The 27,054-nt window shown below is 57.8% G+C and overlaps 2 protein-coding genes across 6 annotated transcripts in view; both read left to right on the top strand.

Annotated features, from left to right (window-relative positions):
• The first annotated feature begins 294 nt into the window (after window positions 1–294).
• C23H19orf85 (chromosome 23 C19orf85 homolog) lies at window positions 295–1,541 on the top strand. Its single transcript, XM_037888395.2, has 2 exons — window positions 295–539; window positions 1,097–1,541. The coding sequence occupies exons 1-2, from the start codon at window positions 343–345 to the stop codon at window positions 1,539–1,541; spliced, it is 642 nt and encodes a 213-aa protein (XP_037744323.1). The 5' UTR covers window positions 295–342.
• Window positions 1,542–5,849: 4,308 nt separating this feature from the next.
• LOC119564942 (olfactory receptor 2D2-like) overlaps window positions 5,850–27,054 on the top strand; it is a 52,064-nt gene continuing 30,859 nt past the window's right edge. Inside the window, exons 1-3 of one of the 5 annotated variants that reach the window (XM_043534672.1) lie at window positions 5,850–5,945; window positions 8,116–8,427; window positions 10,420–10,482. The gene's annotated coding sequence lies outside the window, so the exon portion shown is untranslated. The other 4 variants (XM_043534671.1, XR_006287214.1, XR_006287215.1 and 1 more) reach the window with 4 other exon arrangements.

The following is a 27,054-nucleotide window of genomic DNA, read 5'->3' as shown; positions in this document are numbered from 1 at the left end:
GGGAGACAGAGACCCCCCCATCCCAGCCCGGGGCTCCCCCCAGCCCTGCCGGTGCCCCTCACTCCCGACCCCCAGCCCCGGCTAGCCCGGCCCAGGGCTCCCCCCAGCTCCGCCGGTGCCCCTTGCTCCCGACCCGCAGCCCCGGCTAGCCCGGCCCTGGGCCCCCCCCAGCTCTGCCCGTGCCCCTCACTCCCGACCCGCAGCCCCTCCCCCGGGGTTCTCTGGAGTCTCGCATTTGCTGGGCTGAGAACTGTTGTCATTTATTCCTGCAGGGCTCTGTTTGGGGCCGGCCTCGCCCAGCCTGGGGGCTCTGCCTGGCAGCCCCATCCCCCAGGAGCTGGGATGCAGCAGGGTGGGAGCCTGTCCCTGAGCTTCCTGCCCCCCCAGCAGGTGGTGCTCCACGGGCGGGGCCGGGATCTCTTCACCTTCGTCACCGTGGCCTCGTCCCACATGATGCGGACGCTGCAGAGACCCCACAAGAGCCGCCCCGGCAAGCGGCGGGTGAACCACCGCCGGTTCCTGCACAACCAGATCAGCAGGTGGGAGCCCTCGGGAGCTCGCAGCCCCCTAGGCACTGCTGGGGGAAGCTCACAGCCCCTCAGAGCACTGCTGGGGAGAGCTCACAGCCCCTCAGGGCACTGTCGGGGAGAAGCTTGCAGCCCCTCAGGGCACTGCTGGGGAAAGCTCGCAGCCCCTCAGGCACAGCTGGGGGAAGCTCGCAGCCCCTCAGAGCACTGCTGGGGGAAGCTCACAGCCCCTCAGGGCACTGTCGGGGAGAAGCTTGCAGCCCCTCAGGGCACTGCTGGAGAAAGCTCGCAGCCCCTTAGGCACAGCTGGGGGAAGCTTGCAGCCCCTTGGGCAAAGCTGGGGGAAGCTTGCAGCCCCTCCAGGCACTGCTGGGGGAAGTTTGCAGCCCATTGGGTTACTGCTACGGGGAAGCTCGCAGCTCCTCGGGGCACTGCTGGGGGAAACTCACAGCCCCTCGGGGTACTGCTACAGGGAAGCTTGCAGCCCCTAGGGGTACTGCTATGGGGAAGATCACAGCTCCTCAGGGCACTGCTGGGGGAAGCTCACAGCCCTTCTCTTCTCTCCCCAGGCGATTCGCTGACATTGAAGCCTCGACACACCGCCTGGCCTCCTCCATCCTGGCCCAGGAGGCCCCAAGGGACCCCGCGCCCCCCGCAGAACCCCGGTGTCCGGGCCCAGAGCCTCCCGCCCCAGCTGCCAGCTCCTTCCTGGGAGTGGCCGAGGCCTTTGTGGCCCCGGAATCAGGGCCTGGCTGGGGCCTGAGCGTGGCCTCCCTGACCCCTGACCCCTGCGACCTCTTTGACCCCATCACCGGCCCAGAAGATCCAGGGCTGCCCCCGAGCTGGGCCCCAATTACCCACAGTCCCCTGGGGCCTAGCCAATGTCCCCTGCCCTGGGACCCCCTGCCCACCCTGGGCATGGACAGTGCCCCACTCCGGGCCCCAGATCCCCCTGGCTACCTGCCCCCCTTCTCCCACGGGTACCCTGTCAGAGTGGTGCCAGGGGGGTGGTAACCACAACAACCCCCTTCCCCCAGCCGTAAGCTCCTCCTCCATCCCCACCCCTCCCCTCCCCCTCTGCGGGAAGTGGGGGACTCCACCTGGCGGGCACCCCACAAGCGGATGCAGCAAGAAGACCTTGATGGGGCATGCTGGGCGCTGAGCTGACAGATGGTGGGAGACATTTGGAGACTGCCAGGATACCCTGATCTGGGGAGGTCCCTTTGAATTTGGGGGTACTCCTAAAATTTGGGGGTGCCACATTGATCTGGGGGAAATCCTCTTGAATTTCAGTGTGTTGCCTTAAATTTGGGGGGGGGTATCACCCTGATCTGGGGTATCCCCTTGAATTTTGAGAGTGTCTCCTTAAATTTTGGGGTGTCAGAAGTAGGGTGTCTCCTGGATTTGGGATTCCTACCATGCATTTGCGGGGGGGGCTGGCCTTCTGAGGTGGGCACCTCTCAGGGTGCAGTCTGGTTTTGGGGTGTCACTCCTGTTGGGGGGCATTGTAGAGCTCTCCAGGTTTTGGGGGGATCTCTGAAGTGACAGATTTGAGGGATGCCCCCTATGTCACCCTAATAGTTGCATGGTGAGGGAGGGGCCCCCTCTTTTTGACCTGCCCCCACCTCCCAGAAGCTGAGCCACCCTGGTTAGCAGCAGGAAGGATGGGGAGGGCCCCCTCAATCCCCCCCCCGCGGGTTGCATCTGTGTCTAATAAACAAGAGGACGTTCCCTGTGAATCAGGGTTTGTTGTGCTTGAATTTTCATCCAGCTGCTGCCCTAGGGGGCGGCGGTGGGAGGGGGGGGACCTGGCAGAGAAACCCCCTCCTTTGAGTCAGTGCCTCCCCTGGTGTAGCACTGGTAAGGGGCACCGAGCCCAGCTAGACCCAGGCCCCCAAATATGCCCCATGTCTGACTGTGTAGGGGCTTCACCCGACATCTGAGAGCGAGAAGGGTCACGTCCCAGCGCTGGGCAAGGAGTCCCCGCATACCCAGCCCCTGTGCCCCACCCCAGAGGTGGTCGCATCCCAGTGCCGGGCGAGGGGTCCCCGGATACCCAGCCCCCAGGCCCCACCCCAGAGCGGCCACATCTTCCCATAGGGCAGCCCCTGTCACCCACCATGCTTGTGTACAGAGGGGCGTACCACAGCCCTTAGGTTGTGGCTCTAGCTACCCCTAAGCTCTAGGGCCCCCTGCCCTGTTCAGTGCAATACTGCTGTATTAGCAGGATGGACAGAGAAGGGGCTCGGGGGCATGGTAGCAGCTCAGGCCTGGGATTGGGGTGGGCTTGATGGGGGGTGTCCAGAGTTATTACAGCCCCTCTCCGCTCCCCACGTCCCCATGGCATCGCTGAGCTGCTTGTCGGGAGCTGGGGAACTTCCCCCTGCCCGGGCTGGCTGGGCCCCAGCCGGGAGTTTTTGCAGGTGCCAGAAAAGACCCGAAACAACCCAAACGGCAGGTGGCTGGAATGTGATTTGCCCCGGGATTGATTTGCCCCGGGCTTTAATCAGCGTCCGCTTCCACCCGTGCAGTCACCGGCCGGCTGGGGGCACGACTCCCCGGGGGGGGGAGGGGGCGGAGCTCTGCCCAGGAACATGCGGCTCCAGCTGCCTGGGGGTGCGGCCGTGGCGGGGGCACCTGGGGCCCTGTAATTCCCGCTCGGCGGCTGGGGAGATGCCCTGGGGCCTGCTGGGCGGGGCGGGCAGGGCCCTGGCATGGTTGGGAGAGGGAACAGCTGGTGGAGCCCCGGGGTGGGGGGTGCCCCCCTGAGACCGATGCCCTGGGGCGGAGACGTGGCCGAGATGAGAGCCAGGGAGGGCGGGGGCCAGACTCAGCCAGCAGGAATCTGGCACAACAGCAATTCTTCCCCTGCCCCCCCATGCTTCTCTGCCCCCCCTGGGCATCAGCCCCAGCCCCCAATGTGACCCCCACACCTGGCTTCAAAATAATATAGGCACCAAGGCCGTGTGTGTGTGTGAGGGGGTGTGTGTATGCTGGGGGGTATGTGTGTGTGTGTCGGGGTTGTCACGGGGTCCCCGGGCGATGCTCTGGACCTGCTCCCCATGAAGCCAGGCAGGACTCTGGGGAAGTCTCCTCTCTGTGAGCAGCCTGTCTGCAGGACACACAGCTCACCCGGCTCCACCTTCCTGGGTCTGACCTCGGAGCATTCAGCCTCCTCTGCCCCTCCGTGCGCTTCCCCCAGCGAGTCCGCCCAGGCGGGGTCCTGGGGAAGCCAGAGGGTCCTGCCCCCCGACTCCGCAGTCAGACGTGACTCTCAGCCAGCCAGTAAAACGAAGGTTTATTCGATGACAGGAACATGGTCTAAAACAGAGCTTGTAGGTGCAGAGCAGCGGACCCCTCAGCCGGGTCCATTTTGGGGGGCAGTGAGCCAGACAATCACGTCTGCCCTTCACTCCATGTCCCAGCCAGCCCCAAACTGAAACTCTCTCCCACCCCTCCCCCCGGGCTTTGTCCCTTTCCCGGGCCAGGAGGGCACCTGATTCCTTTGTTCTCCAGCCCTTTAGCTCTCACCTTGCAGGGGGGAAGGGCCCAGGCCATCAGGTGCCAGGAAACAGGGTGTCGGCCATTCTCTGTGTCCAGACCCCTACACACACCTGCCCTCTAGGGCTCTGCAATGATCGTACATCCTTACCCCACCACCTAGATACTTAAGAACTGGCTAGGGGAAACTGAGGCACCCCCACACTATTCAGAGGAAACATTAAGAACAGTCCAATTTCGTCACAGGGGTGTGTGACGGTGTGTGTATGTGTGTGGGGGAGGTGTGTGTGTGTGTATGTGTGGGAGATTATGTATATGTGTGTGTTGGGGGTGTGTATGTGTGTGTGGAGGTATGTGTGTGGGGTATGTGTGTGTGTGTGTGTGTATGTGGGGGGGAGGTGTGTGTGAGGGTGTGTGTGTGTGTAGGAGGTGTGTGTATGTGTGTGTGTGAGGGGGTGTGTGTATGTGAGGGGGTGTGTGCGGGTGTGTGTGCGCGGGGGTGTGTGTATGCGGGGGGAGGTGTGTGTATGCGTGTGTGTGGGGTGTGTGTGTGGGGGGGAGGTGAGTGTAGGTGTGTGTGTGTGCAGGGGGTATGTGGGGTGTGTGTGTGTGGGAGTGTGTGTGTGTATATGTGTGGGGGGGAGGTGTGTGTGTGTGCATGCGGGTGTGTGTGTGCAGGGGGGTATGTGGGGTGTGTGTGTGTGGGAGTGTGTGTGTGCAGTTGTGTGTGTGTGTATGTGTGTGTGCAGTTGTGTGTGTGTGCATCCGGGTGTCTGTGTGCAGGGGGGTATGTGGGGTGTGTGGGGGGGGTGTCGCCCGCTGCAGGAGGGGCTGGGCCCTGTGTGGCGGGTCCCCCCGGGGGGCCACCTGGACCTGGGGCAGCCCGGTCCCTCTGACCCGCTCCCGTCGCGCAGGCGAAGCCGGGTCCCCCCGGCGGTTCCCACCCAGCTCCTGAGCCCGCCGCGCGGCCTCGGCAGGGGGCAGCGGGGACCTCCCGACTTGCGACCCCTCGGGCGGGGGGCAGGGTGGTCCCCCGCCACGCCGGGGCCCGGGGCCCAGGGCAGCCCCCCCGCGGGGGTGTGTGCGGGGGGGGCCCAGGCCTCCGGGCGGGGCGGGGCTGCTTGGGGGGCAGGAGGGAATCGCCCCCCAGCAGTCACCGGCGGCGCGGCCTGGGGCGGGGACGCGGCACTCGCAGCTGCAGCAGAGTGGGGGCGGGACAGGGGCGGGGCTTCGGGGAACGGTTGGAGTGGGGGCGGGGCAGAGGCGGGGCTTCAGGGAACGGTTGGAGTGGGGGCGGGGCGGGAAGGGGCGGAGGCGGAGCAGGGGCGGGGCTTCGGGGAACGGTTGGGGTGGGGGCGGAGCAGGGGCGGGGCTTCGGGGAATGGTTGGAGCAGAGGCGGGGCAGGGGCGGGGCTTCGCGGAGCCGTTGGGATGGGGCGGAGCAGGGGCGGGGCTTCGGGGAACGGTTGGAGTGGGGGCGGGGCAGGGGCGGGGCTTCGGGGAACGGTTGGGGTGGGGGCAGGGCGGGAAGGGGCGGAGGCAGAGCAGGGGCGGGGCTTCGGGGAACAGTTGGGGTGGGGGCGGAGCAGGGGCGGGGCTTCAGGGAACGGTTGGAGCGAGGGCGGGGCGGGAAGGGGCGGAGGCGGAGCAGGGGCGGGGCTTCGGGGAACGGTTGGAGTGGGGGTGGAGCAGGGGCGGGGCTTCGGGGAATGGTTGGAGCAGAGGCGGGGCAGGGGCGGGGCTTCGCGGAGCCGTTGGGATGGGGCGGAGCAGAGGCGGGGCTTCGGGGAACGGTTGGGGCGGGGCCCCCCCGCAGTTGCACACTCGGCGGTCGGGGCGGACGGCGCCACTAGCGAGCAGCCGCGGGGCAGGCAGGGTGGGCGCGGCGGGAGCTCGCTGTTCCGGGGGGAGGGGGAGGTAAAGCCGCCCACGCTCGCTGGGTGACGCCGGCGGACGCTGCGGCCGAAGTCGCTCCCCAGGGCGCAGCGAGCCCGGACCGCGATTTTCCCGCTCGGCCCGCGGAGCAAACACCGGCGCTGTCGGCCCCCCTCAGCCTCACACACGGGGCGGGGCTAAAACGCTCCCCCGCCCGCAGCGCTGCGGCGCCCCCGGAGCAGGGGGCCTCCCTTTCCCCGGGGATCCCCGCTTCGGGGACGGGTCCTTCGGGTGCCCGGGCGGCGCGTGTGAGAAACCGGGGCGGGGGGGGGTAACAGGTGTCTATATAAGAAAAAGCCTCCAAAACGGGCCCGTCCCTTTGACAGCGGGAGGTCGGGGCGCCCACGAGTCCGGGGCGGGAGGCGGGGCAGGCGCTGGCAGCGTTGCCGGCCTGGCGCCTGCGGGAGGCCCCCGGAGAGGCGCAGGGCTGGTGGGTGAAACACATTTCTTCCAAATAACACCCTGACAAAGATCGTCTCCTTTCATAGGTACTTAGGCGCGTTCGTTGCCATCTATTGTGACCGGAGGTCCCGGTTTTAGAGGGACAGTCCCGATTTTTGGGTCTTTTTCTTATACAGGCTCCTATTACCCCCTGCCCCGATTTTTCACTCTTGCTGTCTGGTTGCCCTGTTGCCATCGGGCACACACGGCGTGACGCCGGGAACGGCTGGGTTTCTCGCGGTCCCGTTGGCTGTACCGAATGGCCGTTCGGATGTGTGTGTTCACGGAGGCACCCTGCAGGCGGGTTTCCGCTTCGTACCGGGCGGGGCAGGGCGGGGCTGCACGGCCACGGGGCGGGGGACAGCGTGAGAGGCGCGATAAAAGCGTGTCTCTACCGCCCACGTCACAGCTACGGCGGCCACAGTGCCGACACATCTAATTCTGGCCCAGGTGCTGGGCAGTGGAAAAAACACACCTGTCTTCCAGTGATGTTCTTATTTCTATGCGCTGGGCAAGCGGTACCACACCCCCGGAAGTGCCGCCCCGGGAGCTCTGTGCTGGGCGGGGTTCCCCAGAAAGGCTCCGGAAGTCAGAGGGCAGAACGGGGGGATGCACCGGGAGGCGATTTGGAGAGGGAGGAGGAGGGGTGTGTTGGTGGCGATCTGGTCTCTCATGGTGCCGGGCACTGCACAGACCCTGCCCGGGATCTTGGTGCAATTTGGTGATTTTGGTTCTGATTCCGCAAACACGAGTCAGGGTGCGTCTACACTGCCGAGCCCTTTCTCCCCTTCCCGGCCAGCTCAGCTGACTTGGGCTTGCGGGGTGCTAAAGACAGCCGTGTAAAGCAGTGGCGGATTAATGACTTTGCCGCCCCTAGGCCCTGAAATAGTTGCTGCCCCTCCCCACTCCTGGCAGCTCCCTGCCCCCCCACCCGCCACCCCAGGTCACCTCCACTCCAACTCCGCTTCCTCCCCTGAGCGCACCGCCGGGTCCTGCTTCTCCCTGCTCCCTGCCAGCGCTTGTGCGTGAAACAGCTTTGTGCAGCTGGGAGAGAGGGGGGGAATGCGGCACGCTCAGGGGAGGAGGCAGGGTGGGGATTTGGGGAAGGGGACCAATAGGGGCAGGGAGGGGATGGAGTTGGGGCAGGGACTTTGGGGAAGGGGTTGGAATGGGGGCGGGGAAGGGGTGGAGTTGGGGCAGGGCCAGGGGGGCACGAGCACCCACCGGTGCCGGGGGAAGTTGGCACCTCTGGCTGCTCTACAAATTTGCCACCCCTGCAAATTTGCTGCCCTAGGCCTAGCCCTTGTCGGCCTAGGCATTAATATGTCGCTGGTGTCAATGATGATGCTCAGGTGGGAGCCCGGGCTCCGAGACCCGCCCCGTTCACAGGAGCACAAATCTACCCAGCGATTTGACAGCCCTGCAGTTGGCATGGACCTGCTGCAGGTGTCTGGTTGCTGTGTAGATCCACCCTGCGATTCGGCGCGGCAGGGCTCATTTTGCTATGGAGACGCTCCCTCGAGCAGTGAGCTGAGGGTGACTCGCGTGGGCTACGCCTGGGGTGTAAGGCTTGGTTGAGCATTTGTGGGGTCCGCGCCTTATATCTGAAGTGCTCCCCGTTAACATATCCCTCCTTCCCCTGCCAGATCTGGGGTCTGACTTCTTCCAGGCTTCACCAAAGCCAGCCTGAAATGTTGATTTCTTCTCCCAGACCCCAGCCAATGTCAACAGAAAATCTCCCTGACTGTGCTAGAGGGCGGTGACATGCAACACCCCCTTAACATCTGTGAGTGCTTTGCCAAACTGTACTGGTCTCCCGCTTTGGCTGGGACATAGGAGCTGATCGCTGTCATCCGTCCAGGGAAATCAAACCCTTACAACAGCTCCTTCGCCGGGCACATCTCCATGTCCAACGGATGGTTCATCGTGACGAACACCAGCAAAGCCATTGCAGGGGATTTGAAGATTGTGCATGAGATGAACAAAAGCGAGTGTCTAGCTTCCATCCATCTGAATGTAACAGGTAAGCGCCGTGGGTCACAATTTCAGGGGTAACCGCACCGTGGATTTCCCCTGGGCCTCCTGGAGGGCATGGATGTAAAGTTTCCAGCTTCCCAGCCATCCCCTCTCACAGGTGGAGGCCTGCGTCTGTCTCCCTCCAGCCTGGGGGTTTGGGTTTGCACAGCCTTTGAACATCACTGTGAGTTCCCAGCACGTCAGACCGGGGGCCAGCCCCCTTGCTTTGCTTTTCTCCGGGGCTGCAACAATGTACACCAGGTACCAACCAGCCACCGCAAAGCAAAGCACATTTAGTCCTAGTGTTATGCTCATAAGAAGCACACGGGATCTTTTTCAGGGGACAAGGCAATACGGAGTCACTGGGGGGATGCTCTGGAACTACTCCCTACGAAGCCAGTCAGGACTCTGGGGGAGCCTCCTCTCTCTGAGCAGACTGTCACCAGGGCAAGAAGCTTACACAGCTTCGACTTTCCTGGGTCTGACCTCGTGTTATGCTTATAAGAAGCACACGGGATCTTTTTTCAGGGGAAAAGGCTATACGCTGAGTTTATTGAAGATACAACAATTAGCATATGCACACACACACACACACTCACTCTCTCTCTCTGTCCCACCAGTCAATGTTATAGTTACCAGTCCAGAGTCCGGATCAATCTAGTGGCTAGCTAGGTTGATCACAGGTAGGGAGGAGCCGGGTTCCGTCGGTCACGACACGATGCTCTGGGGAAGTCTTGGCAGGACGAACCCAAAGTTTAATGGCAAGGCACCCTGTTTATATAGTGATTTTCCTTCACTGGACCAATGAGTTTTGCTTCGTTATGCTGTAATCAATTGTTGTTTGACGAGTGCTTGTTTTCTTAAATTGTCCTTCTCATTCTTTATCACAGCTATCTTGACCCCATTGACAGGTGCCTGTCTCCTCTTTAGCGTCTTCAATCTGCCCTCCTCTGACATTTCAATAGGGTCACGTTGCAGCCTCCTGGCGCCCTCGCGTCTGTCTCCGGTTCCTCCCTCGTACATCTGGCTCAGCGATGGCCTTCGCTCTTTTCTCTTAACACACATTCCTCATTCACACCCAAAACAGAATTAATTTACGCAGAACAGTTTGAACAGGAATATCAAGTTGCAAAGCACAAGAAAACAATCACGGCATTCTTTCGCTTACTTTAAAACGCGAAACCTACAACAAAGTGGTGACCTTAAAACGTCTGTCACTGCCTTGAAATCAGCCCAGACACAGATTCCAGCTGATGCATCTTTACCAAATGGCCCATTAGGCCCATTCCTTTCTGCTATTCAAAACGGGTGGCTGGCAGGATACGATCAAATCATACCCCACTACATTTCATACATGCTATGTTATTAGCTCATTATTTTTTAATCCTTCATTCTAAATCATACAAACATAAAATCCTACTACTACACAGGCAGTGCCCAGACACAGTTACCGAGATTGGGGCCCCGTCAGGCTGGGCGCTGCAAAGACACAGAGTCACCGAGATCGGGGCCCCGTCGCGCCAGGCGCTGTCCAGACACAGAGTCACCGAGATCGGGGCCCCGTCGCGCCAGGCGCTGTCCAGACACAGAGTCACTGAGATTGGGGCCCCGTCGTGCCGGGCGCTGCCCAGACACAGTCAGCGAGATTGGGGCCCCGTCGCGCCAGGCGCTGTCCAGACACAGTCACCGAGATTGGGGCCCCGTCGTGCCGGGCGCTGTCCAGCCATGGGCTTCCATGGGGAATCCCTGTCATAGGAGGTTTTTAAGAACAGGTTGGACAAACCCCCTGCCAGGGCTGGTAACTGATCTGGGTATCAGCGCTGGGGGCTGGCCCAGATGCCCTATCACAGTCCCTCTCGGCCCAGCCCTGCTCTGACTCTGCGCAGCGGCATTTGGGGGGCAGATTTTAATGGGTTGGAGGGGATGGGACCCCTCTCCTCTGACATCCTGTGACTCCACGTCCACATGCTGCAACCGCCTCTGCATTGTCTCATTCCAGAGCCCGCGCCAGCTCCAGCCTCCTTGGCCAGGGACGATCGCCTCAATGGGATGGCAGCGGGGGGTGAGTGACGGGGCTGGGAACGGGCTGCCAAGCTGCTGGGATCGCCAGCTAATTCTGGCTGCTGCCCGGCTCCCCGGCAGATTGTCCCACCCAGCTCCTGTTGGGCATGGACAGGCCAGACAGCAAGGAACAGCGTGGTGTCAGTTAGATGCCAAGAAGCAGCCAGGAGGGAGGGTCTCCATGCTACCTGGTCCCAGCGGGGCTGGGAGTAGCGGGGTCATATCTCCATCTCCCGAGAGAGCCTTCCATGGCTTTACATCACTTCTCCTCGCCCTACTGGCCGACGGAGCAGAGAGGGTGGGGCAGAACCTCCAAATACTGACCGCTTGGCTCCCAACCCCACATCCAAGCCCACCTACGACTTGATTTGTTGGGTGACACTTTATATTGAGGTTAATTTAGAAAGGGTTGAATTGAGGTTGCAGGGTTTGTCTACACAGGGCCACTCAGGAAAATTAATCTGAATTAAGTCAAAGTGCAGGCTCTGGTCTGCACTACAGCGTTAGGTCGACATAAGGCAGCTTACGTCGCTCTAACTCTGTAAGTGTCTACACTGAAAGACAGCTACCATCCATGGAACTCGCCTGCTGATCCGACGGAATAACTCCAGCTCCCCGCGAGGCACAGCGCTTGGGTGGATGCAGTTAGATCGATGCAGGGGAGCTAATGACATCACCTGTTGCTGCCTTTCAGATGCCGTCCCACAATGCCTCACGCTGGCACGGTGAGGATGCGTGCCACCGACACAAGGAGCATAGTGTGGACATGCAAAAGGGTTTGAATTACTGCCCTGGCTGTATGTCGATGTAACTTAGGTCGACTTAATTTTCTAGTATAGACTTGCCCTGAATTTAAAGTGGATTCGTTAAACTGCATTGACCCTCTCCCCTTCCCCCCCATATAGACACACTTATTTAGAATTGAAGTGGCCTGAATTCGATTCACTTTGGAAGTGAATTAAGCTAAATAGAATTCAGGCTGCCTTAATTTGGAAGGAGAGCATCCACAGAGGAGTTTAATTTGGTTTAACTAATACATTTTAAAAACCAATTCTGATTAGTTTTCTTGAGTGGCCCTGTGTAGACCAGCACACTTGTTACTTGTGTGTTTAGCATGCTGAGACCGTATATTCACCATGTACAAATGCTTTATAAACCAGCTATCAAGTGAACCTTAATCTAAAGTGTATGGTGCCTAGCAGCCGCAGTCATGGCCCAGCACCCCACAGCGCTAGGTGCTGTACATTATTGATTAGGTGTGTTACTGTAGCACCTCAGAGCCCCAGGGAAATTGGCAAACCCATGATTAGCCCGGGACTGCGGAGCGTCTCGAACCAGAAAATCCCTTTTGCATGCGCTGGGGTGGAACGCTGGGCATGGTAGAGAGGCTGGAAGTTTTCGCCTGGTTTGACCAAGTCTCCCACTAACGCTGCTCTCCTGTTGTTGGTTGCACATCCCGGATCTCAGTCCAGCCATATTGCAAAGGTGGTGGTGTGGACAGTGGTGGCCTTTCTGGTGTTGGCGTTGGCACTGGGGCTATGGCAGAGAAATAATATTGCTCGCTGCATGCACTGGTTCTGCAACCATCTTGGCTTCCTTGCCAGAGCCGCTCTGTCCCAGCAGGCCGGCGACGCCGGCCCCATGCAGGAGCTGGCAGAGCTGACGCAGCCGGAGGACGCCAGTGGTGGAGACCAGTCAGCTGTGCTGAATGGGAAACTTCTTGGCAGTGCTGAAATGCTAAACGCTGGGGGACTGGAGAGTGGGGAGGGATGAGCCCCATCCCTCAACATCCACTCAATGTGCAGCGGCAGTCAAAAAAGCGAACGAAATGTTGGGAATCATCAAGAAAGGGACAGAAAATAAGACAGAAAATATCATCTTGCCTCTATATAAATCCATGGTCCGCCCATATCTTGAATACTGTGTGCAGATGTGGTCGCCCCATCTCAAAAAAGATACATTGTAACTGGAAAAGGTACAGAAAGGGGCAAAAAAATGATCAGGGGTATGGAACGGCTGCCGTATGAGGAGAGATTAATAATGTGATGTTATTGACAGGAACTGTGATTGTATAGAGCAGTGGTTCCCAAACGTTAACAACCTGTGAACCCCTTTCACTAAAATGTCAAGTCTTGCGAACCCCCTCCTAAAAATGAATATTTCCAGGGATTTTCTCCTTTATCTGATGTAACGATGCTGGTTCTGGCGGGACCCAACCGAGAGTGCCAATTCAGGGCAAATTGCTTCAAGCAGGGCAGTTACCGCCCAAGGCTGGGGTTTCTCCACTTCTAAGGCAAACCAAACCAGCCAGACAGAGAGGACTTTGGTTTTACCCCACTGGCTAACCACAAGTCACACCAGCAATTCCCTTAGACACTCCAGTTTCCCAGTATCACCACCAGCGCCACTCGTTATGGGGGCGAATGGTTATGAAAACCAAGACCCCAGTAAAAGAAAAAAGGTTCTCCTGATCCCAAAGGACCCAGACCCAGACCCAGGTCAATATACAAATCAGATCTTACCCACAAATCATGCTGTTGCCAATCCTTTAAAATCTAAAATCTAAAGGTTTATTCATAAAAAGAAAGAAATATAGATGAGAGCTAGAATTGGTTAAGTGGAATCAATGACATCCAGTGATGGCAACGTTCTTGGTTCAGGCTTGTAGCAGTGATGGAATAAACTGCAGGTTCAAATCAAGTCTCTGGAGTACATCCACCGCTGGGACAAAGGGATTTCCTCCCACAAGAGAGAGAATATAAAAGGCCCTAAAAACCCCTCCATTTGGTCTTCAGCGGGCTTAAAAGATAGCCTCTCCACCCCAAAGAGATGCCTGAAAGAAACTGGAACAAAGGACAGTAACTATGGGGGTGTGAGTGATTGCTGGACCCAGACTAGGAAGGAGTCTAGTCTGTGAAAGAAGGTTATTGGAACATCTCTGAGGGTGAGATTTATCTGCATTTAGTTTCCTACTGTATTAGGCTTAGACTCACGTGTTTTATTTTATTTTGCTTGGTAACTTACTTCGTTCTGTCTGTTATTACTTGGAACCACTTAAATCCTACTTTTTATATTTAATAAAATCACTTTTTGCTTAGTAATTAACCCAGAGCAAGTATTAATACCTGGGGGAGCAAACAGCTGTGCATCTCTCTCTGTCAGTGTTATAGTGTTACCCTGTATAAGCTTTAAACACGGTGAAACTGATTTGTTTGGGCTTTGGACCCCATTGGGAACTGGGCGTCTGGGTGCTGGAGACAGGAGCACTTCTTAAGCTGTTTTCAGTTAAGTCTGCAGCTTTTGGGGGACATGGTTCAGACCTGGGTTTGTGTTTGCCGCAAGCTAGCGTGTCTGGCTCAACAAGACAGGGTACTGAAGTCCCAAGATGGCAGGGAAAATGGGCTCAGAGGTAGTCTCAGCGCATCAGGTGGCAGTCCCAAGGGGGTTTCTGTGACCCAGCCTGTCACAAATAAGACTGGGACTTTTCAGCTTGGAAAAGAGACGACAAAGGGGGGATACAATGGAGGTCTATAAAATCGTGACTGGTGTGGAGAAAGTAGGTAAGGAAGTGTTGTTTACTCCTTCTCATAACACAAGAACTAGGGGTCACCAAATGAAATTAATAGGCAGCAGGTTTAAAACAAACAAAAGGAAGTATTTCTTCACACAACGCACAGTCAACCTGGTGAACTCCTTGCCAGAGGATGTTATGAAGGCCAAAACCATAACAGGGTTCAAAAGAGAATTAGGTAAGTTTCTGTAGGACAGGTCCATCAATGGCTATTAGCCAGGATGGTCAGGGACACAACCCCATGCTCTGGGTGCCCCTAAACCTCTGACTGCCAGGACCCAGGACTGGATGATAGGGATTGGATCACTGGATAGTTAACCCGTTCTATTCATTCCCTCTGGAGCACCTGGCATTGGCCACTGTCGGAAGACAGGATACTGGGCTAGATGGACCATTGGTGTTCAGTATGGCTGTCCTTTCTTATGTTCTTATGAACTCACAAGCCCCCTTCCTGCCTGACATCTCTATGACTCTCACGAAATAACATGACTCTGGGAACTGGGGATTTTAGTAAAGCACCAAATAGCAAGAGACTTGTGATAAAGTCACAAGAGTTCCAAATCCTGTAACACTTGCACTGCTTACATATTCTTCCGGTCTGTGTCACTTGCCAAAAGCAGTAACAAGCCATGTTTGTATCCAGAAGCACCAGGTATTGTGTCTTGTCCTCTCTCCTGTTCATAACGTTTGCCTTTCAGCGTTGAAAGGCTGATCTGTTGCGATGCACCTTGTGTCTACTTCGGATTGCAAGCGCTTCAGAGCCAGGACTGCTGCCGTGCTGGTTTTTACAGCGCTCACCCTGTGGAGATGGGTGTTATTATCCACAGTGATGCATCAACTCACGGCTACCATTCAGCAGCGCCTGGCCTTATTTTCCAGCTCTGGATTCTCTCTGGGTGAATTGCACCCAGCTGAGGGCAGGGTGGGATGGGGTGGGGGAAAACGGGTCTGGTTCTCCCCAGCAGGGGGCAGTAAATAAACCAATATGTGGATAAAATCAAAGGGGTGAAACTACCGAGCAGTCGGGCAACGAGCACAGGAGAGACACCCAATCTGTGAGCTGCTACGAGGCTGGGCGCAGGCGGGTCCCACCTCCGGAGGCTGACCAGGAATTTATTCTGAGCACCAAACACATGCAGGAGAATGAAGAATTTGTTAGGCCGAGGGGCGTGGGTGTGAGCCCGCTGCCTCCTGCTGGCTGCAATCGGACATGCATAGAATATTTCGGGGGAGTCAGGGTGCCTTCAGCCGCTCGATATATCCGCTCGGGCTGCTGGGCAGCGGGTTCCCCCCAACTCTGCTCCCCTCTCCGGTGCCCACCCCCTCTGCTCTGCCTCTCCTCTGGGCACGGATTGGTCCGCCCCACCCCCTCCTCACTGCCCCCTCTGTCCCACCTACAGCCCTGGTGGGAACAGGGCATGGGGGTCTGAGGGCGTCGCTCCCCCCTGTCCTGGCTCAGACTGTGCTGGGGAACAGTGTACATTGCAGGCCGCTGGGATCTGCCCCGCATGCAGGAGCTCACACGCCGCACGCCCCCAGGACCCACCAGGACATCCATGGACCGGGCCCTAGACCACGGTGACAGCATCTTCCTCTCACTGAGCCCTCTGTGGCCTTGGGGGATAGCCCGGGGCCGGATCAGCTGAGGCCATGCCAGGCAGCGTGGCAGACCCGGGATGCCCCCTGCCACTGGGTCACGGATCGGAGCCGCCCAAGTGCTCCAAGGGGAAGCCGCTGGCCCTGGCTGCCACAAGCTCCCTCCACCCCATCATGGATCCACAGATCTGGTGCTCTCGCCCGGCTCTGGAGCAGTCCCTGGGAGGAGCCCAGCAGTACTTCAGCCCCCGTGGGTCACACTCACTGGGATCAGACCCTCGGCTTCACACCACCTCTGGGGACCAGCCCTCGGAGCCTGCCGTCCCCCTGGGGGCACGCCGGGAGCTCCCCGCAGTGAGTCCACTGGGATCAGACCCTGGAGGTAGACTCACACCCCAAAAGGAAGCCAGGTCCCCCCACCCCATTCCCTTGATCTGGAGTGACTCAGCCAGTGGTGTGGACACAGGAGGGGTCAGGACACAGTGTAGAAAGTCCTTGGTTAAAGTTTCAGCAAAGTCCATGTGGGTCGGGCCAGAGCCCCAGGCTCTGCTCTGCCCCGCCCCCGAGTCCCAGTCCCACAAAGTGTCCTGCTCCCAGCGTGCCACACGGAGCGACCCCTCCCCCCAGCCCCTCCTCCAGCCTTTGGCCTTGGTCCGGGAAACCTGGTCACCTGGCCACCCTCCTTCGCCCTTTGTCCTCCAGCTGGTCCCACCGGGCTGGCTTCCTGCAGAGGGGGGCCATCCCCATGTCATTAGTTAGGTACCAAGTAGCCAGGCCATTATCTTCTGGGACTCTCCATGGGCGAGGGGCCCAGCCCTGGACAGCTGGCGCCAGTCACACCTGGGTCTCTGCGAAGAGTAAACAGCCTTTTCCCACCACCTAGTTAATCAGGCACTGCAAAGGGGAAACTGAGGCACATGCTGTATTAATACAAATTATTATGAAAAATTTCCACTCTGCCACAGCTGGGCTCCCTGACACAGGGGTAATAGACACTCGCCATTCCCACCCACTGCTGAATTTAGTCTCTGCCCGGCTGACTGGAGCCCCGGCTGTTCAGAGGCGGCTGGATTTCCTTCCTCTGTCCCCCTGACAGAGCTGGGCGCCAGACAGGGCTGCAGGCGCCCCACAGTGATGTGGATATATTATAATAATGGGCCCATCTGCCCCATAGACCGCAAAGCCAGGCCAGGATCGATAGCCCCACTCTCCAGAGGGGGAAACTGAGGCAGCGAGAGGGCAGGGACCTTGTGAAGGTATAACAGAGTGCGCAGGCATGGTGTTCTGAAACCTTGCCGAATGAAGTCAGACAGGATCCTCGTTGCAGCGCGACACCCCCCAGGGCCCACTCTGCCTAGGGCAACCCTCCTTGGCTTCAGCGCCCCTGTTCACACTGAGCTCCCCGCAACGAGTCCACCTGGCTGGGACCCCTGGGGAAGCCTCACACGCCGCCCCCAAAGGGGCCATGTACCCCACCCCCGCACTCAGCTGTGACTCTCAGCTAGTGTGGAAAGCAGACGGTTTAGTAGTCATCGGGAGCACAGCGTAGAACAGAGCTTGTTAGTGCCGAAATCAGGAGCAGTCAGCAAAGTCCATCTCGGGAGGGATCCAGAACCCAGGGCCACCCCCGGGCTTCTCCCACCCAAGTCCAGCAGCCCAGCTTCCAGCAGCCCAGCCTCTGTCACACTCAGCTGCCCCTCCTAAGTCTTTTATCTCTTTCCTGGGCAGACAGGTTCCCTGGCCTCCACCTCTAGCTTCGTTCTCCAACACCTCCGGCTGGCTCGCACAGAGGGTGGGCCCCCATCATCAGTTGCCAGGACACAGAGTGTCGGCCATTGTCTGAGCCCAGGCAGCCAGTTGGCATCACACCTGCCCTCTAGTGGGCTCTGCAATAATCACACACCCTTATCCCACCACCTAGATACTTGAGTAACACACAGGGGAAACTGAGGCACACACAGCATATTCATACAAAACATTAAGAACTTTCCCACTTTGTCACAGGAGGATAGAACCCAGGAGTCCTACTCCACCCCCGCTCTAATCACTAGACCCCACTCCCCTCCCAGAGCCAGGGAGAGAACCCAGGCATCCTGGCTTCCAGCTTCCCCCTTCTCTAACCACTAGGCCCTCCTCCACCCTCCCAGAGCTGGGGATAGAACCCAGGTGCCATGGCTCCCAGGTCCCCCCCCCCCACTCTAACCACTAGACCCCACTCCCCTCCCAGAACTGGGGAAAGACTCTTCCCATTATAAGGCCCTGTTTTCAAGATGCTGATAATTTTGCCAGATGTTTGCCATTGGGGCTGGAATTCCCACAGCCCAGGCGGCTGCTGTGGGATGAATTCTGGGGGGAGAATTTTAGCCAAATCAGTTCCACTGGTTCTGAGAACCAGGCCACTGGTTTGTCAGTTGTCAGCTCCTGGACACCGCCAAACTCCCAAGCAATCGCCTCTGGGCTAGGCCAGCCCGTGCTTTGCCTTGCAGGGTATCAGCGGCGGCACCCCGAGTCCCTTCTGCAGGTGTCCCCCAGTGGCGTGCAGCCCCTGACACGGACGCGCATGGTAATGAGCAGGTACCCACAGCTGGCCCCAGCTCAGGGTCAGGCCTTCAGGACACCATAGTGGAAACAACCAGAAGGGTATTACCACCGCTGAGGACATCTGAGCCGCCAAGGCAGGAGGGTGGAAACAGAGCGGGCTACCTGGAAACCCAACGCAGAAGACCACTGTTCGAGTCAAAATGTCACTTTTACAGGCTCAGATCCTGGGCTAAAGGACTTTCTCCCCTAAAGCAACTTTCCAGGAGCACCATCGACGTGGCTGGGATCATAACAAGTAAGAACGGCTGCACTGGGTCAGAGCAATGGTCCGTCTAGCCCAGTATCCTGTCGTCTGAGAGTGGCTGGGGCCAGCTGCTTCAGAGGGGATGAGCAGAACAGGGCAATGTGACGGGTTCGGTCACAGAGACCCCCTTGGACTGTCACCTGATGTGCTGAAATTACCTCTGAGCCCATTTTCTCTGCCAGTTTGGGACTCCAGAACCCTGCCTTGTTGACCTAGACTTGCTAGTCTGCTGCAACACAGATCCAGGGTCTGGGCCTTGCCCCCAAAGCTGCAGACTTTAACCAAATCCTGCTCAGCAGGTCATCTATCTTCAGCGCCCAGACACCCAGCTCCCGATGGGATCCAAACCCCAAATAAATCCATTTTACTCTGTGTAAAGCTCATACAGGGTAAACTCAGAAATTGTCCACCCTCTATAACACTGATAGAGAGATATGCACAGCTGTTTGCTCCCCCAGGTATTAATCACTTACTCTGGGTTTATCAGTAAACAAAAGTGATTTTATTAAGTATAAAAAGTAGGATTCAAGTGGTTCCAAGTAATAACAGACAGACCAAAGCAAGTTACCAAGCAAAATAAAACAAAACACACAAGTCTAATACATTAAGAAACTGAATACAGGTAAATCTCACCCTCAGAGATATTCCAATAAGCTTCTTTCACAGACTAGACTCCTTCTTAGTCTGGGCTCAATCCTTTCCCCTGGTACAGTCCTTGTTAGTTACAGCAGGCATCTTAGGTGGAAACTAGGGGCTTTCTCATAGCTGGGACCCACTTTGTTCTGTTCCACCCCCTTTTATAGCTTTGGCACAAGGCGGGAATCTTTTGTCTCTCTGGGTCCCCACCCCTCCTTCTAAATGGAAAAGTACCAGATTTAAGATGGATTCCAATATCATGTGACACGGTCACATGTCCTGTGAGACCCCAGCCTTCATTCTTTTTGGGCTGGCCTACACATACACATGAAGATTTGCAAGTAAACAGAGCCATTTACAACCAATTGTCCTAGTCAATGGGAGCCATCAAGATTCCAAACCACCATTAATGGCTCACACTTTGCATAATTACAGTAGGGCCTCAGAGTTATACTTCATATTCCTAGTTTCAGATACAAGAATGATACATTCCTACAAATAGGATGGCCACACTCAGTAGATTATAAGCTTTGTAATAATACCTTGCAAGAGACCTTTTGCACAAAGCATATTCCAGTTACAACATATTCACACTCATTAGCATATTTCCATAAAACGTTATGGAGCGCAACGTTACCGGCTATTATCCACTGATCCATCCCCCATTATACGTTTGGCCTCTACAACATCCTCTGGGAAGGAGTTCCACAGGTTGACTGGGCGTTATGTGAAGAAGTATTTCCTTTTGTTTGTTTTAAATCTGCTGCCTGTCAATTTCATTGGGTGACCCCTGGTTCTTGTGTTAGGAGAAGGAGTAAATAACACTTCCTTATTCACTTTCTCCACATCAGTCAGGATTTCATAGGCCTCCATCATATCCTCCCGACTGGTTTGCCGGCCCGGGTTCAATGCTGACCGTTGTGTTGTTGAGACCCTCTAGCGTAGTTGTTCCCAAACTGGGGTTAGCGAAATGTTACAGGGGGTTCTCGGGAAAAAATTCCCTAATAGCAGACAGAGCTCTCCCCAGGGACCCCGGGCAGCATGGGGCCAGCAGCCCGGAGCCCCTGGACTTCCAAGAGCTAAGCAGATCAAAGCAAGCATATCTATCTCACTGAGGAGTTTTAAACTTCAAGACTCCTTGCAAGAAATGGAAAGGGAGGTGGATATTTTTGGCTGTTTTTAAAATTAAATAGGCAGCTAGTATTGTTTTTAAAATGATTATGAAGAACAAGTTTAAGCTTTGTTGTTCCATGCATTGTTTGCCTGGACTGCTCAAGACCTGAATGAATCATAGAATCATAGAATATCAGGGTTGGAAGGGACCCCAGAAGGTCATCTAGTCCAACCCCCTGCTCGAAGCAGGACCAATTCCCAGTTAAATCATCCCAGCCAGGGCTTTGTCAAGCCTGACCTTAAAAACCTCTAAGGAAGGAGATTCTACCACCTCCCTAGGTAACGCATTCCAGTGTTTCACCACCCTCTTAGTGAAAAAGCTTTTCCTAATATCCAATCTAAACCTCCCCCATTGCAACTTGAGACCATTACTCCTCGTTCTGTCATCTTCTACCATTGAGAACAGTCTAGAGCCATCCTCTTTGGAACCCCCTTTCAGGTAGTTGAAAGCAGCTATCAAATCCCCCCTCATTCTTCTCTTCTGCAGACTAAACAATCCCAGCTCCCTCAGCCTCTCCTCATAAGTCATGTGCTCTAGACCCCTAAACATTTTTGTTGCCCTTCGCTGGACTCTCTCCAATTTATCCACATCCTTCTTGTAGTGTGGGGCCCAAAACTGGACACAGTACTCCAGATGAGGCCTCACCAGTGTCGAATAGAGGGGAACGATCACGTCCCTCGATCTGCTTGCTATGCCCCTACTTATACATCCCAAAATGCCATTGGCCTTCTTGGCAACAAGGGCACACTGCTGACTCATATCCAGCTTCTCGTCCACTGTCACCCCTAGGTCCTTTCCGCAGAACTGCTGCCTAGCCATTCGGTCCCTAGTCTGTAGCGGTGCATTGGATTCTTCCATCCTAAGTGCAGGACCCTGCACTTATCCTTATTGAACCTCATCAGATTTCTTTTGGCCCAATCCTCCAATTTGTCTAGGTCCTTCTGTATCCTATCCCTCCCCTCCAGCGTATCTACCACTCCTCCCAGTTTAGTATCATCCGCAAATTTGCTGAGAGTGCAATCCACACCATCCTCCAGATCATTTATGAAGATATTGAACAAAACCGGCCCCAGGACCGACCCCTGGGGCACTCCACTTGACACCGGCTGCCAACTACACATGGAGCCATTGATCACTACCCGTTGAGCCCGACAATCTAGCCAGCTTTCTACCCACCTTATAGTGCATTCATCCAGCCCATACGTCCTTAACTTGCTGACAAGAATACTGTGGGAATGCTTGTGTAGGAGGAACGATTTGAGTTGGCTTCTTAAATCCTTTCATGCGGTTTCACATCTGATACTCCCTGATGAAACCTAGGAGCCTTGTCTTCTAACAGGCTTAGTCAAAGTGATACAAACTACGAAAGTGAGATCTTGGACGAGTGTTGCCGTTTTCATAACGTAATAAAAATACTGTCATGATAAATAATAATTAACAATAAATAGTGTGTAATAAGCATGTCATAAGAACAAATTTTATGTTTCCAAGATCACTGCTTTTATAATTCATACTCAGATAAAGGAGAAAATCCCTGGAAATATTCATTTTTAGGAGGGGGTTCACGAGACTTGACATTTTAGTGAAAGGGGTTCACAGGTTGTTGAAGTTTGGGAAACACTGCTCTAGCAGAGGGGTTCTCAAACTGGGGGTTGTGACCCGTCAGGCGGTCACAGGGTGGTTATATGGGGGTCCATGGGGCTGCGAGCCCTGAGCCCCCATTAAATTACCCTCTTTTTTTAATTTGTAAGGGGGGGTCACACTCAGAGGCTTGCTGTGTGAAAGGGGTCACTGGCACCCCCCCACTGCAGAGCATGAATGGTGAAATTCGGGGTGTGGGGGGGGTCCTAAGCTGTTCCAAGTTGAACAGTCCCAGTTTGATCAATCTCTCCTCATACGGCAGCCGTCTCAGCCCCTAATCATTTCTGTTGCCCTTTTCGGAACCTTTTCCAATTCCAATGTATCTTTTTGGAGATGGGGCGACCGCACCTGCACCCAGTATTCAAGGTGTGGGCCTACCATGGATTTATCCAGAGGCGATTGATATTTTCTGTCTTATCCATCTCTTTCTTAATGATTTCCAGCATTCTGTTGGCTTTTTTGGCTGCCGCTGCCCATTGAGCGGCTGTTTTCAGAGGACTCTCCGCACTGAGCCCCAGATCTCTCTCTCGAGTGGTAACAGCTAATTGAGACCCGTCCGTTTGCCTGCACGGTTGGGATTACGGTTTCCAATGTGCAGTCCTTTGCATTGATCTACGTGGAATTTCATCGGCCGTTTTGTCGCCTTGTCGCCCGTTTTGTGAGATCCCTTTGTAACGCTTCGCAGACTGCTTTGGACTTCCTGGGGCTGCGGGTCGGGAGTAAGGAGCATCCTTCCCAGCAGGGGAGGTCGTGGTTGAGGGGCAAGACGCCTTGATGGGGGGACCCCTCCCCTGCGTCTGGCAGCTCTCTTGGTCCAGGGTCTTCGTCTCTCCCAGCTGCAGCAGGACTCAGCCAGGACCAGCCCCAGGGCCAGCAGGACCCCGGCGCCCAGGCCCAGGCGGATGATGTTGCCCTGGGTGAAATCCGAGTGCCCGGGTGAGGCCGGAGCTGCTGAAGAGGGGAGGGGTCAGTCTGCAGCCACTTCCTGGGTGTTAGGATCAGACCTCACCGAGCTCCTAATGCAATCGGGGGTGACTCCGGATTGATCCTGGGGGCTGAGATCTGAACCCAGCCCTGGGCCTCTGTTTCCCACGTCACTTACCTGGTGGAGGTCTGTGGCTGTGCCCCGGGGGTGCTGGGGTGGTGGGGCTGGGGTCTCTGAGGGGCGTGGAGTGGCTGGAATCTTGGCTGGCGCCTGTACAAAGAGCGTGTGTGGGGGGGGTGTTAAACGTGGCACCAGAAACCTCCCAGCCCTGTCTGTCTGGCCGCTACCCCGCCGCTGTCTCGGGCGCCATGCCCCTGCCCTGCCAGCGCCTGGGCGGTACAGATCCCCTGGCATGTCCCCCCAGATGGGGGGTGGGAACCCTGGCATCCTGGCCAAACCCCAGCGGGGGTGGGGGGGAGAGGATTCTGTTCAACCTCCCTAAATACCCTCTATGTTTTCAACTGGATTCTCTGTCACTTCCTGTCCCAAACTCTTGGGGTGTTTCTTTGTGCTGTTAAACAGCCCCTGTGCCCCACCCCAGAGGGGCTGCATCTCACCACCAGGTGAGGGGTCCCCGTATACACATCCCCCTTGCCCCACCCCAGAGGGGCCGCATCTCAGTGCCAGGCGAGGGGTCCCCGTATGACCCACAGCAGTCAGGAGTGACTCCGGATTGACCCCGGGGGGGCTGAGGTCCGAACCCAACGCTGGGCCTCTGTTTCCCACATCACTTACCTGGTGGAGGTCTGTGGCTGTGCGCCGTGGGGCTGGGGTCTCTGGGGGGGGCAGCAGGGCTGGAATCCGGGCTAGTGCCTGTACGAAGAACGGTGCGGGGAGGAGAGGGGTGTTTAAACCCAGCACCAGAGACCTCCCAGCCCGGTCTGTCTGGCCGCTACCCCTGCCGCTGTCTCGGGCTCCATGCCCCGGCCCTGCCAGCGCCTGGGAATTACAGATCTCTTGGCATGTCCCCCCACACGGGGGGGCAGGAACCCCGGCATCCTGGCCAAACCCCAGTGTGTGGGGGGAGTTCTTGGCTGTTTTTCCCTATTAACTTTTGATTCTGATTTTAAAAATAGTGGTCTAGGAAAAACCTACCCAACCCAGACAAACCAGACTTCGGCTTCTCAGCCCATGGCCCCCACTGGCCACCCCGCCGCAGCGGGACGCCCGATAATTAATTCTCCCCAGTCCAATGGGGCACAGCTGGACCTGGTGACTTGTGACGTACAAAGCCCTCCGGCTGGCGTGTGCTGGAGAAAAAGGATGAAAGCAAAGTGAAGAGAAGCAGCTTTCACTGGCGGGAGCTGGGAAGGAAGGAAGGGGGTACAGAAGAGGGGCAGTGAAGCGGGGGCCCTTCATTCAGCTCCTTCCAGGAGAGCATCTCTGGATCCCTGTGAATTTCTCTTGCATAATGGGTGTGTGTGTGTGTGTGTCTGTGTGTTCCACACGACTGCCCTAAATACCCTCTGCGCTTTCCACTGGATTCTCCCTCACTTCCTGTCCCAAAGTCTTGGGATGTTGCTTTGTGCTGTTAAACAGTCCCCGTGCCCCGCCCCAGAGGTGGCTGCATCTCCACTCTGGGTGAGAGTCCCCATATACCCAGCCCCGCGCCTCACCCCAGAGGTGGCTGCATCTCTGCTCCGGATGAGGTGTTCCTGTATAACCAGACCCCACCCCCCACCCCAGAGTCAGCTGCACGTTCAGGACTCACCTCCCACGACCAGCCGGACGGGGTCGCTGCTCTCTGACCACCGGGGCTGCCCATACCGGCTGAGGTACCTGCAGCGGTAGGTGCCGGCATCGCCCGGGCCGGCGCGGTCGATGGGGAACTCGGCCGCCTGGCCCCATGCCTCGGCGTGCTGCACTGGGACGGGGCCCATGCCCCTGTAGAGGAAGAGCCGGGCGCAGGGCACCTGGCAGAGGCAGCGCAGGGAAACCCGCCCCCCGGCAGGGACCACACCCCCCGCCGGGGTCACCTGGAGTGAGGCCTTGTCTGGGGTGACAGTGGGAGAGGCAATGAGACACAGAGCCCACTCTGGGGGGCAGAATCCTTTCCCCTCCCCTCCCCCACTCCACAACCCCCATACCCCAGGGGGCAAAGATCTCTGCCCTCCCCCTCCCCCACTCCCCAGGGCAGAGACCTATTCCCCCTCCCCCATCTCCCAACCCCCAGGGGGAAGAGACCCCTCTCCTCCCCCATAACCCTCCCCCGGGGCAGAGACTTGTCCTCTCCTGCACCCACATCCCCTAGGGGGGCAGAGCCCTCTCCCCTCCCCCTAGGGGGTAGGGTTTGCCAGGTGTCTGATTTTCGACTGGAACGTCCAGTGGAAAAGGGACCCCGGTGGCTCTGACCAGCACTGCTGACTGGGCCATTAAAAGTCTGGTCAGCAGCACAGTGGGGCTAAGGCAGGCTCCCTGCCTGCCCTGGCTCCGTGCGGCTCCCAGAGGCAGCGAAATGGCCCCCCCTCCAGCTCCTACGCATCGGGGTAGGCTGGGGGGCTCCACATGCTGCCCCCGGCCCAACTGCCGCCCCCGCAGCTCCCATTGGCTGGGAACTGTGGCCAGTGGGAGCTGCGGGGGTGGTACCTGCGTACGGGGCAGCATGCATAGCCGCCTGGCCACACCTCCATGTAGGAGCCGGGGGGGGGACATGCTGCTGCTTCTGGGAGATGCCTGAGGTAAGCGCCGCCCAGAGCCTGCATCCCTGACCCCCTCCCACACCCCAACCCCCTGCTCCAGCCCCAGCCCTGATCCCCCTCCCGCCCTTCAAACCCCTCGGTCCCATCCCAGAGCACCCTCCTGCACCCCCACCCCTCATTGCTAGCCCCACCCCAGAGCCCGCACTCCCAGCCAGAGCCCTCACCCACTCCTGCACCCCAGCCCCATGAGCCAGCCCGGTGAAAGTGAGTGAGCGACCGGGGGTGGGGAAAGGAGTGAGTGGGGGCCGGGGGGGGGTGTCTCAGAGCAGGGGCGGGGCCTCATAGGAGGGGTGGGGCAGCGGGCAGGGCAAGGGTGTTCAGTTTTGTGTGAGTAGAAAGTTGGCAACCCTCTAAGGGGGCGTCAGAGATGTCTCCCCCATGGCCCAGCCCTTCCTTAGAGCGGGAAGGCCTGGCTCACTGGGATTCCCAGAGGGTTGCATGGTGGGGAGGGGTCAGGCTGGGGGCCCATGGCTCAGTGCCCATCCCAGGGTCACTCACGTGCTGCAGCAGCCGGGGGGCGGCCAATCCTCAGGGCACCTGTAATGAGCAGGGGGGGTGTCAATCTGGGGGGAGGGTGGGTCCTTGGTGGGAGGGGCCCTGGAGGGGCAAATGGGGGTCCCTGGTGGTCGGGGCTCTAGGGGGCCCTGGTGGAAGGGTCAGGCACCCCCTGGGTCTCCCAGCTCCCCTGGCACCGAGACCCCCACAGAGATGGGATGGGGTCACACCAATGGCTCCCATCCAGCCAGCCAGACTGGGCCAGAGACACAGCCCTGGGCAGAGCAGGTGGGGTTGGGGGTGGAGGGGATCAGGAGGTGGGAGGGGAGGTAGCAGGTAGGGGGCTGTGGGGGCAGTGGAGGGGGGCCCTGTGTGGGGGAGTGGAGGGGGTAGTGCAGGAGGTCTGTGTGGGGAGGTAGCAGAGGGGGGCAGTGGGAGGTGTGGGGGTCTGTGAAGGGGGTCTGTGGGGGTAGCAGGGGGGGGCAGTCGAGGCATGGAGGGGGCCCCTGTGTGGGGGAGTGAAGGGGGCAGTGCAGGAGGTCTGTGAGGAGTGGCAGAAGGGGGTGGTGGAGGTGCAGTGGAAGGGGTCTGTGAGGGTAGTGGGGGGCAGTGGAGGAGGGCCCTGTGTGGGGGTGATGGAGGGGGTTTGTGGCGGGTGGTGGAGGGGGTCTGTGGGGTGGTCTGTGGGGGTGGCAGAGGGGAGCAGTGGAGGAGTGCGTTACCTAATAGCTCTGTGTTCTTGGGGAACCAGGGGGCAGTACCCAGCCTGTCTGACTCATGAAAGACCTTCCCCGCCCCCCCAGCCTCTGCTTGCACCAAAGCGGGTCAGAAGACAGACTTACAAAAAGCAATGGAAAGGCCGTGGGAGGCCCACCGAAATCCCTGGGATGAGGGTGACAGGATTAAGGAAACTCTCCGGCCTCATTTGCAT

Source organism: Chelonia mydas, chromosome 23 (assembly GCF_015237465.2).
Source record: "Chelonia mydas isolate rCheMyd1 chromosome 23, rCheMyd1.pri.v2, whole genome shotgun sequence".
Lineage (NCBI taxonomy): Eukaryota > Metazoa > Chordata > Testudines > Cheloniidae > Chelonia > Chelonia mydas.
This window is presented reverse-complemented; position numbering and strand designations above follow the sequence as displayed.